Here is a 16,180-nt window from a genome sequence, read left to right on the forward strand (position 1 = left end):
CTATCTTAATGGACTTAACGCCTCTATGTGTGTGATGAGAGGGATTTGTTACTGTTGGGTTGGATTCTTCTATGTTGCGTGAAGGGGTTTGGTGGAAGATGACTAAGGTGGGACCGTGGGCATGTCGTCCGGAGCAGCTAGGGATGTAAATAAATCAGTATGTTCGACAACCTGCTCGGTTTAGCCCACTCGATTAGTAAGTGATACATACCCGACTCGCTCAACAAAACTCGATAGAGGTTTGCAAGCTCAACACGTTTAAAGTTCGACCATATTGCTCGCCCGACTTATTAGTCCGACTCGTTAGCTCGTTCGTATCTCGTATATATTACTAAAAATGAGTAATATAAATTTAAGCATGTATATTAGTAATTAAGTAATATATGTTACTTAATATTTATATGTGTGTATTAGTTAACATGCTAACTAGGTAGTTCATAAACTAACATATTATCTAGTTAATTAACATATACTAAGTAAATGTAATTAACGATATGTTACTCGATATGTTTTTTGTATATTATATATATACACACATACACACACACTAAGTATACAGTATACTAGCTAAGTAAATATTGTATAGCAAATTAATTATAATACTTTGATAATAGCATTTAGTATGTTAAACTAACATATTAAGTTATTAATAGTTAGTATGGAGGTTGTTCACAAACTTGGGCTTGAACTCCGCTTTGATTATACATTAAAAAAATTAATAGCTTACCTTGAGCTCTAGTTGAGCCGAGTTTATCAAGTAACCTTGCTCGGCTCAGCTCAAATGTCATTCTCAACGAGCTCAAGCTCGGCCTAATTTTAAATGAGCATAGCTTAAACATGCATTTTATAACTCGGCTCAAATTCGAGCTCAACTCATAAACGAGGCAGTCTTGAAATCTTAAAACACGGCTCGACTCGACTCGACTCGATTACATCCCTAGGAGCAGGGGTAGGTGGGGCAAATTTGTGTATAATCTGCAATACCCAATTCATTTGTTGGGGAATTTTATCTCTCAACTCTCGAGGCCTTTTTTATTTTATTTAATTGAAAAAAAAAAATATTGACGTTGAGTTGTTAAATATATTTGTGAATACTCTTTTTCTGAATAAAGTTTATTTTACTCATTTGGAGTAACTTTTTATGGTAGTTAAAATTGTTAAAGTGATTGCTCTTAAAATCAATAAAAAAATAATATTTGTTTAAAATAAAGAAATATTTAGATATTTGATGTATGAAGCTTTTTAAAAGTGATAAATAAAATTAAAAAAAAAAAAAAAAAAAAAAAAAAAAGAATAAATTTTTGAACTAAAATTTAGAAAAAATTTAAAAAGCTCACTATGCTAGTGCTGTAACCGGTCCATATGTAACTCTTAGCTATTTATCCTCTTCTTTTTTCTTTTTCTTTTTTTCTTTTTTCTCTTGGGTGGCTTATTTTCGGTATGCCATTTTTACCCTCAAAACCGCGGCAAACGAATTATGCAGAGAGTTGGGGAACACATGGGGTACCAATGTGTTCATATCGAGGGAGATTGCGTAGTGGTTGTGAAAGCAATCCTCTCGGCCGGCATTCCTTAGGTCAAGACTGAGCCGATTATTGTTGATATACAGGAGCAAATTAGTTCTTTCCAACATTGTGTGGTGAAATTTGTGGGAAGAGAGGGAAATAGTGTTGCTCATAGATTAGCTCGTTTGGCTGTAACTCCAGAAAGTTTCTGTTGTTTGGGTTGATACCTATCCGGTATCAATCGAAGTGTCTGTACGGAAAGACCTAGAGTCTTCCGTTAACTGTTGTTAATGGTATTTTAAGATCTCTTTGCAAAAAACCGCGGCAAACGAAGCACGTTCGACTCGCAGTCTGCTCATTTTGCGATCCGTGCGCCGATAGCCATGGGGAAGCCAAGCCGAGACCGTCGGTCTCCATCTTCGGGTTCATCGTCTTCGTCCCTAGTCGACCAGACGGGCTCCTCCTCCCGCTCCGGGGTCTACACGGGATCCTCTTCTCGTTCCGAAGTTCTCACTGGCTCGTCGTCTCGCTCCGGTGCCTACACGGGATCATCTTCTCGTTCCGAAGTTCTCACTGGCTCGTCGTCTCGGTCCCCCGTCGTACCGGGCTCAGACTCCCGTTCCAGCTTTCGCTCACCCTCCATCTCTCGGTCCCTCTCGCGTTCCAGATCCCGCTCGAGGACGCCGTTGCGGAGAGTCCGTTCTCAGAGCCCAATCACCCCTCCTCTCAGGAAGAGGTCAGTCCGCTTTAATTTTTGAATGTACATGCAACTTTTTACTTTTGGAAGTAGCTGAATTGAACTTTTACAGTATTTCCAGCTTTCGTCTCGTTACCAGGTCAATATGTCCATATTTGTAAGTTGTGCCATGTCCTCTCTAGATGCTAGCAAGACTATGTGACCTGCATTTGCATATTTTAGGGTAAATTTGACTTTTCCTTTCGTTATAATAATCTCAGAGCATTTGACCAATAGAAGGCTATTTTTGGTATTTCACGCGACGGAAACAAGGGCAAAATGTAAAGAATATGGTCCCACTTTTTAATCCAAACATATGGCCAACTCTAAAGAGTCGGCTTAAATGCAACAAATTGGCTGTTTGATAATTGAGATATAGGTGTCACACCTGTCATCGGACTTAATAAAAAATGGTTGTTAATTCATGGGACCAAAATATATTTATCCCAATAACCAATTCGAATAAAAAAAACAATATGTAATTAGAACAGAAAATAAGGACAAGAAGCAAAAAGGGAAGAACAAAACCATAGAAAATAAACACAAAAAAGGGAATGTAAAAAATACTAATATAGTAGAAAAGAATTGTCTTTTATGTATATATATTTTTTCCTGTTCCAATGAAACCTTGAAAGCTAATATCATCCATAAATTAAATACCTAAACTAAAAAAAAAAAAAAAAAAAAAAAAAAAAAAAAAAAAATAGTAAATTAACAACAATGTAAACTTAAAAATCGTCAACTTCTACCAAAAACAACAATAAAAAACTCTCTCACCGTCGTTTTCCTGAATTAAGTGTAAAATTTACAAAAGAAAAAAATGAGCAATTTGAATAAAAATAATATATAAATTAGAAAAGAACATAAGGACAAAAAACGGAAACGAAAGAATAAATCAACAAAAAATAAAAACAAAAACGGAAATTAATAAAATACTAATATAATAGAAAAGAGCTACCCTTTTTGTATACTTTTCCTGGTTCCAATGAAACTCATAGGTATAGGAAGAAGTCCTATCAAATAGAGTTTTTTTTTCTTTCGATCATCTTTTACATATATAACGTAAAAGAAACTACTTTTAGATGTAAGAAGCTTATGGATTCTTCACTTTCTTCTTCTCCCTCTTCTTACTTAGCTAGATTATGTGAATTTGGAGTGTGGATGGAGAGTTTTAGAGAGGATATATGATATGAAAGCATAAGAAAATAAGAGAGACAGAGGACCCCTATGTTTTAATTGTGTATGACCATTCCAATCTCTCAATTGGCTGTGATGGTCCAACATCGTCAAACCAACCATAAACAACAATCAAGAAAATCAAACACCCTCACTTGCCACAGATAAATGCGGTAGGCATTGTGACACAAACAGGTGCATTATTTGCATACTTCTTCTTGGTTTCTGGGGTCCACGTCTTCGGCTCTTCAACAGCATGGGCAAGCTTGGCAACTGAAAATGCTGTTTTAATTGTGTCAAACCTAAACAAATCAACACAACGCGCGTTCACTTCAGCGTAAGGGATTAAATGCACGTTTTACGTCAAAATACCTAATGCTGGATGGGCATTTGCTTAAAACAACTAAAAACTGGTTTAGTCTTTAAAAGTAACGGGTTCAGGACATCTGTCGCAATTCTAAGCTACCTCTAAGGAGAGATTATATATATATATATATACATATATAATGTGATTAGAAAGTGTAAGTAAGCTCAAATCTGATATAATATGTTTTTCACTTGTTAAAAAAAGAAAGTTCAATTTGAAATTGTTGGAAGAGACTAGAGACTTACGTACCCTTGACCAAGCTTATATATCTCTGTCTTTTACTCTTATGTATCAACGCCTCGTAGACTCTTTCACCCCAGCGGTGGCGTGTGCAGGCGCGTCTCGCTAGGGTTCCTTTCTCTCGAGTTCTCTAGGGGATGGCTTTGGAGAGGTGCTTCTCCATGGAGGTCAAAACATTCCTCTTCTCGATGGAGGAAGGCAAGTATGTGCTGAGAATGGAGGAGAGAAGGAAAGGCTTCTTAGGGGTTGTGCGATTGGGTTTGCAGTGTACTGCTTAGGTTATTGTGGCGGTGAAGGAGGCGTTGTAGTCTCAGGGGGTCAAGGATTTGGTCAAATCCTTCCGGGAAGATTCAAAGGCTTGGAAGTGAGGCTAGGCTACAATAAGGATGGCCGATTCTTGGAGTTGGCGGTTTATGCAGTGGGTGGCCGGAGAGGCTTCATCTTGTTCCCGGAGGGATGAGGAGGGCGGGGATGGAACAGAGTTGCTGATGAGTTGTGGAAGGTCTTGGTATTCATGGAAACCACGTCTGGGTCTTCTTTCGTTGGTCTGCTGTTTCCGGTGGAGAAGGATGGGAAGGAGGGATTGGGTGGGGCTCGACCCTCTTTGGGTGGTGCTCTTTCGTTGTTTGCGGAGGTGGTGCGGTTAGAGGGTCTTGTCAAGTTGCGGATTCTGTCGAGTGAGAGGCATTAGCTTGATCTTCTCCCGGCAGTGGGACTTGCATCATCGGAGGAGGTGAGGTTAGCCATGGACTGCTCGGTGTTGGAGAAGGAACCGCTAGGTAAAGACTTGATGCTGAATCTGCATAGCAAGGGACATCCAGCATGTCTTCCCCCTGCCCAAGGCACACCAGTATTAGCGAGGAAGTCTTTGCCTCGTTTGAAATTGCGGGCGTGGAGGAACCTTCTAGTGAGATTGGTGGGTCGGGTAGTTGAGTCGTTATTGGGTCGCTCGTTTGGTTTCGGGTTGGGTCTTATACCCAATCTCAGTTCTAAAGGTTTTCGTCTGGGTCGGGTTTTGGCGAAGCCCAAATCCGAGAAGTGGATTGAGATTACGGGTCAAGGGCTCCCTTTGGATCTTGAAGCGGGTTTTGGGTCTACATTGGGTCTTCAACGGCCGAGGGTGACGACGACAGTCGACTTGGGTGGCGGGTTGTCTACTCCGACTAGTTCTGAGTTTTCCTATCCTCTTGAAGGCACCGGTTCTTACTTGATGGCCATTGATTTCTCTGTTTCCGAGGGATTTACAAATCTCTCTAGGCTGGTTTCTTCTGATCCGGAGTCTGCCTCTGCGTCTCTAGGTGTGTTGTTGTCGGCAATCTCTTCCCCTCGTTCGGCGTTTCTGGATCCCCTGTGATTGCGTCTTCTTCCAAAGTGAGTGTTCCCTTTGGGTGCTCAGACTTGGATTCTAACGGATTTTCTGAGGGGTTTTCTTTGGCTCCCGAGTTCTCTGTAGTTGGGTCAGATTTCGGGGTCTCTTAGCTTCTTTGGTGGCGACTGTGTTGGGAGAAATGATCCTATTTTCTCTTCCGATTATGTCAGAGAGTGGGGCTCCCATCTACCCGTTTGAATCCAAATCGGTTATGAGATATCATCGGAGATCGAAGGCAAAAACTGCTCAGATGGATATTTCTCTGTTTGACGAGGCTGTGTTAGCTCTTAGTGCTCCGGTGACACCGTTTTTGGGTGCTTCTTCTCTGGCCTTGGGTGGGACTGTGGTCTAGTCCTCGCCGAAGCCAAGTGGGGGAGTGGGTAAGTCTTCTCCGTCTAGCTTTCTTCGACGAGGCTTCCTTCTCCCGAGTGTCCCCTCTCCTTTGAGTGGTTGTGCTCCTCCAATCGCTGATAAGGAGGTGAATTTTAGGTCGGATGGCTTGATCCAATCTCAGAAGTGGCCAGTAGGTTTTGGCTTGTATGGGGAGATTGTTGTGTGAGATCAGGAAGATGAGGTTTGGGTTGGGGAGGAAGGAGACTCCCCGTACCCCTTGGGTGTCTGTCCTCCCGACATGCCCTTGGATTGGGTGTCAGATGGTGTTGAGGATGAAGATTCGTCCTTTGCGATTTTGGATGCTATTGAAAATGATTTCCATCAGGTTAAAAAGGGTACGCGTCTTAAGACTAAAGGGAGGAGAGAGGTGTTGAATCTGGAAAGCTTCATTTAACTATGGTGATGCAAGCGTGCCCTCTAGGAGAAGGAAAGGAAAGGCTCAGGTGGTGTAGCATTGAGTGCTCCTTGTGGGTTCTGGCTTGAAGGGCTAGGTCCTTGTGGGTGTGTTTGTTTTTTTGTTGATGCTTTGAGTACTTCTTGTGAGTTTTGAGTTTAAGGGCTTAGGTCTTGTGGGTTTGTTCGGGTTTCTTTTTGTAGGTTGTTTTGGTTTTTTCTGTGCATACTCTCTGTGTATCTAGGGGCGCCTTACGCTTTTTAATAAAACATTTCTTACTTATCAAAAAAGAAAAGTTCAAGATGTTTTCATATTTGGACCAAGTGTTTATTTTTTTATGATGAAAGTTGGTACAAATATAGGAATTTTAACTTAGAGCATACTCCGGTTCTTTAATTAGAAATGTGATTTAACTGTTTTGATCATTGTTGTCTTTGATCGTAATAATTTACATGCATCTTTTTTCTAGGGATATGCATGGCATTTTAGTATTCTTTGTTTACATGCGCCTGACATTTGTGTCCAAGTTCCTTTTTGTGTTGTCCATACATCTCCACTTGAACTCTTTGGGTTAGTAAAATATATAATAGGCATACATGATCTATCGTGACGGTGTTTGACCTATCGTTTTTTACATTTGCCTCTTGACGTGAACCTTTTTTTTTAATAGCAGCTTGTTTTGAATGGATGTTCCCTTGGGAGAATATGGCTTTCAATGAGGTCTAGGGGCTTTGTTAAAGGTTTGAGGGGTTTGTAACGTGCAAAGTTTATTCTGAAAACGGTGGAATGCTGATTAGTTAAAAATTACTCCTAGTTAACATGAGAAGATTTAACATGCCCTTTACAGATAGGGTGGGTTTAGAAAATGGATTCTAGTCTTGAGTCTTCTTAGACTTAGCATAGCCTAACGTTTATTCATTTGAACTACTCTGACAGGTTAGCCAGACTTCAGGTGGTAAATGTTTGACCTCTTCATCTTCTCGATCCACATTTTCCATCTTCCAATTATTTTCAATTTATATTTACAACTTCGTGCTTGTTTGATGGATAATGTGACCTGCTTTTTTTTTTTTTTTGTAACAATTCGTTTTTGACTATGGCCATGCACATTGGAATGCATGCAATATGCATTTTGATGTTAAGACCATTGTGCAGTTCTCAGGAGACGCAATAGATGCTTAGCTACATATTAATTTAACTATCTTAACCTATGTCCTTTTTGGACATACCCCATCTTTGACACATTGGCTACAATAGTACACAAGTTCGCAGGAGAAACATGCAAGTGTAAGCGATAGTTATGTACACTCTCCTAGCATAGATGGGAATATTCTGGTTCATGCCTAGGCTTTTTAAGACTGTCTCCCTCAATTGTTTGTCCGTGCCTTCAGCTACGCGGTTTCAGTTACCCTGTAGCTTTCATTGCTGGAAAGCAGGTTTGCAGCCCAATGTTACTGTGAGTCAGTTTTTTAGTTTATAATATTAGGGAATTATTCTGCTTGTTTTAAATGATATATTTCTATTTTTGACATGTGCTTGATCTGACTGAGAGAGAGTTATGTGGTTGAACTCTAGTTCTTTTCTTACACTCTTTATTCAACTATTGAGCAGGCTATACTGTGATTCCCAACTTCCTTAATAATGGGGTGAAATATATATATAGGGAGTAGCTTTTGGGCATATCAATTAGAGACTTATTTGAGTCCTTCGAGAGCTGGCCACTTGTTACTTGCATGTCTTAAATTAACAGTGTAGAATGCATCTGCCAGAATTTATATTTGGGTTGATGAGCTTATTGTTAAAACTTCTCTTTTCTATTTATTTATTTCTTGTTTTTATTTTTATCTTTTTTATTTGTTTGTATGAAGTTCTATTAGCATGTCAAGATCCTCTAGTAATAGCTGTAACTATTATTTCATGCCCTTGATGGTCTGATAGCATTTACTCCCCTCTACAAAAGGATAAAATGAAAAGGAAAGAAGAAAGGGAAAAAAAAGAGAGAAAGAACTCTTGTTTTTCTTGCAGGTGTTAAAAATATGTGCTTTTTTCGCTTTTAATGATATTTCGTTACTTATAAAAAGCACTTTGATTTTAGGAAAGCCTCTCCTATTCAAAAGTCATTTGTTCTACGTATTGACAACCTCGGCTGCAATGTGAATGAAGGCCAATTAAAAGATAAATTCGGTAAGTTAATCACTTATTTTTAAATTTTTAATGATGTCTAACATTCTTCTCTTACACTCTTTATTTCACTATTGAGTAGGATATCTATAAAAAGGTTACTGTAGAGTTTGGCATGAAAAGTAGAATCATGTTTACGACCATTAACCCTTTTTATTTTTTTCACAATGCTATCCTTTCTTATTTTAGGAGTTCACAAAGCGCTGCTAGTTGTCACTGCCATTTGTGCTCGTAATAGCTTAGCACAACAACTAAAAACATTGTCGTTGATTGTTGTGTTAGCTTTCACATGACAATGAAGGCATACAAAATTTTCAGTTTTCTTTTTCTTTTCGTTTTTCTTGAAGATATGTCCCGACTTTATGAAGTTATTGTAGAGTTATTGAATTCGTACATTAATGTGCTTTTATTCTACTATGCATGAATCGGTAATTATTGAAGGAACCTCTTATTATTTATTGACCATAAGGGATTTTAGTAGCTGCTGTTTCTTATGTTTATATTTCAATTTGCCCATTTTTTTCTTTTTTAAATAAAATAAAAATAAAAAATAATTTTTTAATTTTATTTTTATGTGGCTCAAATGATGAAGGCCTTGGACTATGGTGGCATAACCATAAGGTCTAAGGTTCGAAACCTCTTGGGCGCAAACAACTCATTGGGGCCACACCCCTGGCGAAAGCCCGATTTAACTGATTCATGTGGTAGGCGGTGCATTACACGGGGCCGGGGTGTATTCTTCTACGGTGGGTACACGAAGTAACCTTGCATCGGGGGTTTCCTGTCATATAAAAAAAAAAAATTTTAAAAAAAAATGGTGGTTTTTTATGTTCTTACACGTGTTTTTGTACTCCTTAGGTATTTTTGGTGAAGTTGTTAATGTGGAGCTGCCAATGGATCACTCTGTAAGTTTATTGTTGATGCCACATCATTTTTTAAAGCTTGTTTCTTGTTTATAGGTCATTTTTTTCCTGGGGAAGTCATTTGAAACTTGTTCTATGTTTGCAGGGCAATCTTCCAAAAGGATTTGGATATGTGGAGTTCAAGGCAGAAGAAGATGCTAAAATGGCAAAATTTTACTTGCATGGTGTATGTTTTAGTGCAATGTTGGAGTAGAATTTGTAGTTGTATGGAAACATGTTGTGTCATGAAATTAATGCTATTTATTTGGCTTAATGCAGAACGAAATTAATGGGAATGCTATTAAAGTAGAATTCTCATTTGTGTCGCTACCCCTAAAAGCCATTACCACTTTGTCGAAAATAGACGCTCCCAAAACTAACAACATTTCTGATGGTGAGGAGGATAGACTCAAGCGGCATAGGGAAGGTATGCCCCTTACACTAGGTTCGTGGAGTGGTACATTGTACATTTTGTTGTTGTGTTTTCTAATAGTTCTTTACTTTTTGATGAATTAGCTTCTCCCTGTCGGAAGCCTCTTGCCTCACCAAGAAGGGGATCCCCTATACAAAGGGATGGTTCTCCTAGACGACTGCCAGATTCTCCTCTACGTCGTCGTGCAGATTCTCCAGCGCATCGTCGAGTAGAATCACCTTATCGACGTGATGATACACATCCGAGGAGGAGGTCCACATCTTTGGGCAGAGGTCCATCTCCACTGATGCTCAATACATCCCCTTCAAGGTTCGCTACAAATTAATATCTTGCTAGTTTCATGTAGTCCCTAATTTTGATGGCATTCAACAATGTTAGTGATTACATCTTGATGCTAATCATTATCGAAAAAATTGTGGCTATAGTCTGACAAATGAATGACCTTTACCTTTTTGTTAAATTACCTTTTGACTAGTAATTATTTTGATCATCTTTATGCTCTCCAAAACTCTTGTAATTCAAGCTCAGGGTTAGCTTCTATTTTTTTCTGCCCGGTATATAAGAGGTTGTGGGGCACTTGAGAACTCTTGGCTTTTATAGGGCACTTGAGAACTCTTGGCTTTATGCACAAACATGTGTGTGGTGTTGTATGCTTATGTTTAGAAATTTATCAACTGCTATCTTGAAAATTACACAAGGTTTATAACAGTTTTTGTTATGGACTTCTAAGTTGTGGAGCTCTAATGGATGTTGTAGGATTGATTCATTTGAGGTTATGCCACCATGTTTGTTTAGGCTGCTGTACATGAGGAAGTGGTGGGGATTTCTATCTGTACATGTGCATCATACCTAGATAGGTGATGGATTTGTTGGCTTGTTGGAGAAGGAATACTGGTAGACATGGTGGTAGTGCAATATGGATGTAATTCCTCTCTTATGTGGTGCCTTTCAAAAGAAAGAAATGCTAGAATTTTATGTAGTTATCATTACCCCAGATTAACATGCACATTTGCAGTCCATTATGTGTTGAAGCAAGTCATTTATTTAACCCTTTACTCTTGGCTAGAATGATATTGGTAGGTCATGGCATCGCCAGAAGTGTATGGATTCTCATTATCTTGTTAGTAGGCAATACCAGTATTTCTTTCTAAAGGCTAAGTTAAAATATGTCTATTTGTCCGTTATTTTAATTTGTAAGTAGTGTCATGTTCTTTGTTCTTACGGTGCAAAGCTGATTTTCGCATCTTGCATAAAGCCTCTCTAGAGTAGAGGGTGATGAAGTCACATTGAAATTGAATCCATGTGGGTGGTTTTTGATGCCTAGGTTGGAAAAAAACCTGGTACCAGAGGGTGATGAAGGTTACTGGCTGTTTTGATTCTCAGAATCTCCTTCAGATTCCTGCTGAAACTATGGTTCCCAATCTATGACCAATGATTTCAGCATTTGAGATTGTCATGAATCTGAACCCAAAAAGTACCATTATCAAAACTAAGTTCCTCTAAAGTTGAATCTGCTTCCCAATTATTCAAAAACATAGGATGGCCTCTGATATTCCAGGGAGCATGTTCGATAACACGATTCATAGTAGTGGGAGCCTGAAAAGTAAAAATGAACCAGTTATCTTCGATATCCTAGATGCAGAAGGAATCAAGGAATCTCCAAGCCTGCCTAAGATTGGATCTGACCACTGTTCTAGGGATGGGCCTTGAGGAGATGATTTTTTCCACCAGAGTGGGAGGCGGAGGGGTATTGGGGGTTGGGGAGCTGGTTGAAGGGGAGGGGTGTTGTCGCTCGGGCTCATTGCAAGAGTTTGATGTATGAGGTGATCAATATCAGAAGAAGAAGGATTCATGAGTTAAGGGTAGGCTCATTAGATTGACAAAGCTACAAGCTGGTTAAGCAAAAGATGCAAAAGCAGGGAGAAGGTGCAGGATATTTTCGGGGACTCTACAAATAGAGTGGGGTTCGTTAGTGATAGAACTTACCCTCATGTGTTTTGTTAAGTTTAAGGTCATGGTTTTGAGGCTTATTGATGGTGGTTAGGAATCTCAAGGTTTGTGTCTATTATTTTCGATAAGGATTAGATGATCATATTTTATTAGTGATCATAGACAAAAGTTTAATCAGTAGTGAGAGGCTAGAGCTTGACCTCATTTGAGTGTGTGTGTGTGTGTGTGTGTGTGTGTGTGTGTGAGAGAGAGAGAGAGAGAGAGAGAGATGATCAAAACATGTCACTAAAAGATTTTAAGACAAAATTTCATGATTAAGAACATAGAGAAAATAGGAGGACAGATTGATTAGAAGTAATATGGTTCATAGATCAATACTAAGCAGAGTGAAAAGCTCAAAAGAACCATACAGTGCGCTATTGAACAACCTTTTTTTTTATTTGAATATTTCAACTAATAATACTTTAGAATAATGAGAAATCTACAAAAACATAGCTACTTTTTCATGTGAAGAGTATTTAGTTCAACATCGAATTCAGTAAAATATTGGTCCAATAAAAATTGAGTGGTCCACTTTATATTAGATAAATTAGAGGTAATATATAAGTTGCAAACGATGCTGTTTGCAGGATAATATCCAATGCACTTTTCCATTCCCTCTTTCTCCTTCTCTGGTGAACCTCATCACAGACTGCTCCATCTAGACTCGCAGATTTCTTGCTTTGCTATAACTTGAATCATGTCAGTTCTCCACTCAGCTAAGGCTCTGTTTTCTTGGGAAAAAAAAATTGTGAACACATGCATATTTTTGTAATATATATGGGGAATAGATTTCCTTTGCAGTAAAATTTTACTTTTGGTGTAATGCCTAATTCATATAGTTTAATTGTTCATATTAGCCCTTGAACACTTGTCTTTGTTATTTCTATCTAACCTGGTATGTAGACTGACATTACAGTTTACAGTGATGTGCTTTTTTGTTTTGTTTTTTGACCAATAATAACATTCCACAGCCCTCTTTTACACTAAATTTCTCAAACAGGTTGATGACATGTTAAAATTTGCCCATGCAGCCTCCGTTCCTGATTCCATAAAGGCTGAATTGTTGCTAAGAATTTGAACGTGTGTCAGGAGCAGCTCTTTGACACAGTAGCCTTTGTTCAGGAGAGGAGACAGATATTATAGGTTCCTTGGGGTGGAGGCAACCGTACTTTACTGTAACAACCAGCGGAATGCTTGAGAAAGTTTCATCCTTTTATTGCTATAATGATGAGAACTGATAGAAACCAGTTCCTTACGCATATAGTAATTATTACTTGCAAATATTTTCATTGGTAACGTCTTAGATTTTTGCTCTCTCATCTGGTATATGTTTTTCTGTTGAAATGAAACTTGGTAAATGTTTTAGGTATAGCTGTGTTTGTTTGGTTTGTAGTTTTGGTTACTTGGTGTTTGTAGATGATCAGGTTGTTCTGTAGTCTCTGTTTTTGTTGGGTTCATGATATGATGCAGACCAAACCGATAGTGAAATGATAGTAAAAGAACCGTAGAAGAAAGAGACGAATTTGAGTTGAAGAAGGGAGAAACGTGAAACAAAAGTTGGATAATTGCAAACCATCAATCTAAATTTTCATTCATCATGAGCTGTCGATTACAATAAAAACTTACTAAACCCTAACCCTAACCTTAGGGAAACACCCATTTAATAACTTGCCTAACCTAGCACAATCTAAGACACTGACAATTTCCTTTTTATCGAATTACAAAAATAAATAACCCATAAAATTAAATAAAACATAAATTAACCCACCGAATTAAAAGCCTAAATAAAATTAAAAACCTTTTTATCGGTTCATATGATAAGTGTATAAATATATCTTTTGTTTGAAGCCAATTAAAGTTTTGTTGAGAACGTAAATTTCTTTTTTAATGTGAGCTTCGAGCATATGCAAATTGAAACTATTGAACTCATCGTACGTACCTTTTAGTGAGTTGATTTCTGAAATTTGGCGTTTGGAAAGTTTTGGTTTGTCATATACAATTCTGTAGCATTTATTTTCTGGTGCTTATTTTGTATTCTCTCTGTTTGGACTTGGACCTGGACGTTGACTTTAGACAATTTTGATTGTAATTTGCTGGTGCCAGCAGTGTCCTTTTTCTTAGAAGGGAATTGTCATTGTTCTCTATCTATTAAGAGTTGAAACACAAAGGATTTGGATGGAGAGCCAATGCTCGATAGGATGGCTATTTGTAATATACACAGTCCCATTCACAAAATGCAGATATCACTTTTAGATGTTTGCATTCGCAGCATGTTTTTAATAACTGCATCTGCACAGTTGTTGCGCTTATTATCTATTATCTGCATATTAGATAATGGGCCTATGTTAGTCTTTTTAGACGATTTTGAAAATAATTCAGACAAAATTTTAGTGTTTTTGGCTAGTTTTAATTTTTTTAAGCCCTAATCTTTTGAAAATATATTGATTTTACATTACTTTTTTCTTTTTTTCTTTTATATTATACAAGAAAGCAACACAACCAAGGAAACCAATACATGTGTATTTATGTGTGTGTGTATATATATATATTTTTTTGCTGTGTGGATGGGGTATCCAACACCTTCGATCACTGCAAAATAAATGAAATTTAGACAAAGGAACTTGCTGGAGTGGCCAACGTGGGATAATTCTGATGCCTAAGTCAGATGATATTTTGAGTGTAGAAAATACTTAAGGTAATTGTAAAGTTAAGGAATAAGGAAGGTTCAAAAGTCCGCTTATTGTGCCGCTCTTATGATATATATAGTCGCTTGATTCGTTTGATTCCTAGTATCTCACTATTCTTCGTACTCGAATTGAATGACTCCATTGTCACATCCTACGTGGTTATGAAAGTTTAGGTATACTTAAGCATACTTGGTCACATCAATATCCTCAAATCGTGCGAAAGCATGGCTCGATGATTTCTTGTATGGCGTAGGTCTTGTCACATCATTGTCAGCATCCCGTATTAAATGGCGAGTCAATCTCTTAGCGATAGGGTTTGTTTACCAACCCTCCGTTCGACATGAAGACATTCTGATTGTTGGTGATCGGGGTAATCTGTCTGTAATTGGGCCTCAACAAATTTGGCCTCCTAAGATGATCATTGGGGAATTGGGCCTGTACATGTTGGCCTGGTTCCTAACAAAACGGTCTGATGCTAACAAGCATCTTGCTACAACCAACAACCAGCCATACAAATACAAAATCTCAATCTTACGAGATTTAACACTATATATCACCCTATCCACAAAGAAACTGAAACAACTACATTCCCAAAGAAAGAAAAAACAACATAAACAAACATCTTTACAACCCAGCAACAGCAACACAGTAAAACAAAGCCATAAGTTGTTCAAACCCCTCACGACATAATGGCAGAAATCCTTCACCGTTTGCAATGCCCAATCTGAAGTTGTTGTCCCTGTACAATCATTATGTTCAGTGCACCAGGGGGACAACTCAAAGGCTCAAAGGAAATGGATTCATCCCATGAGAAAATTTCCAATTCCGAGCAAGGCAGAGACTATTCTCTTCTACACAAGTTACAACGCAAATCATCCCTAGCCAAAGTGGAAGAATCATTGACACCTGAAGAACTATCATGTCCCACACTGAGATCACGCCTACTCTCCTTAAACTGATTAGAGTGTTGTTTCCCTTACCAACATCCACCCCACCACCCAAAAAAGAAAAAAGAAAAAAGAAAAACTGCTCAGAAGATGATTTCAACGGGGGTAGATTAAAGTCCGAAATCAAGACCCTTTTACCACCAGTGCCCAACGTTGATCTGTTCCTACACTAAAGGCTCATCTTCTGCAGCCAGACCACCACTCCCCATGAGTTTAGCGTCGGCGACACTGACTGCAGATAACCATCCAAATTCGGAAGCGTTAGCGTCAGAACCAACCAATAGCTCATAATTCATCCAAAAAAAAAACCAATAGCTCATAACTGGAAATGATCTTCTTTGCCTTATCACCTACGAAATTTGGGAGTGGAGATTTAAAGAAAGGTTGTGCATGGCTGAGTGTCCGCCCGACGAGATCTTTGATAGATGCTGCTGGCGGGAGGAATCACTATCGGTCTCCGAAATCCCAGCTTCTCTCTCGTCTGAATGGCAGAAGCAGCAAATTAAAAAAATGCAAAATTGTCGGAAAATTTGTTACTTCCAAGAAGATTGACAGCTAGTAGGCCAAATTTTATTCAGTAAGACGTGGTGCTAGGATCGTCTGTTTCCTTGTTTGGACCAATGTCTTTCCTTGGGAGAAAGTGAAGTACAGAGCCATTTTTTTGCCTGATATTTTGATGATTTGAGAAAGGGCATTGGCATGTCAGTGCTGTGTGAATTGAGTTCTATTTGCGTCAGGCTTTGAGAATTCTCTAGAAAATATGAGGTGCTTGATATGCTTGTGCAACTGATGATGGTTCTTCTCCTTTTTGGCGCTCTTCTTGCACACCCCCTTCTCTTCCCAATTGATTTGTAATAA

General features: G+C 38.5%; 1 protein-coding gene across 2 annotated transcripts; it reads left to right on the forward strand.

Moving 5' to 3' along the window:
* The first annotated feature begins 1,516 nt into the window (after nt 1–1,516).
* On the forward strand, nt 1,517–13,059 carry LOC133861648 (serine/arginine-rich splicing factor SR45-like). 2 transcript variants are annotated; one of them, XM_062297435.1, is made up of 7 exons: nt 1,517–2,241; nt 8,276–8,364; nt 9,220–9,266; nt 9,370–9,450; nt 9,543–9,690; nt 9,780–10,005; nt 12,689–13,059. In XM_062297435.1, the coding sequence occupies exons 1-7, from the start codon at nt 1,889–1,891 to the stop codon at nt 12,702–12,704; spliced, it is 960 nt and encodes a 319-aa protein (XP_062153419.1). In that variant the 5' UTR covers nt 1,517–1,888; the 3' UTR covers nt 12,705–13,059. The 2 variants fall into 2 exon arrangements, with proteins under 2 accessions (XP_062153419.1, XP_062153420.1); XM_062297436.1 differs by having other exon boundaries at nt 12,720–13,059.
* The last annotated feature ends 3,121 nt before the right edge of the window (nt 13,060–16,180 follow it).

This window comes from Alnus glutinosa, chromosome 2 (assembly GCF_958979055.1).
Source record: "Alnus glutinosa chromosome 2, dhAlnGlut1.1, whole genome shotgun sequence".
Classification (NCBI taxonomy): Eukaryota; Viridiplantae; Streptophyta; class Magnoliopsida; order Fagales; family Betulaceae; genus Alnus; species Alnus glutinosa.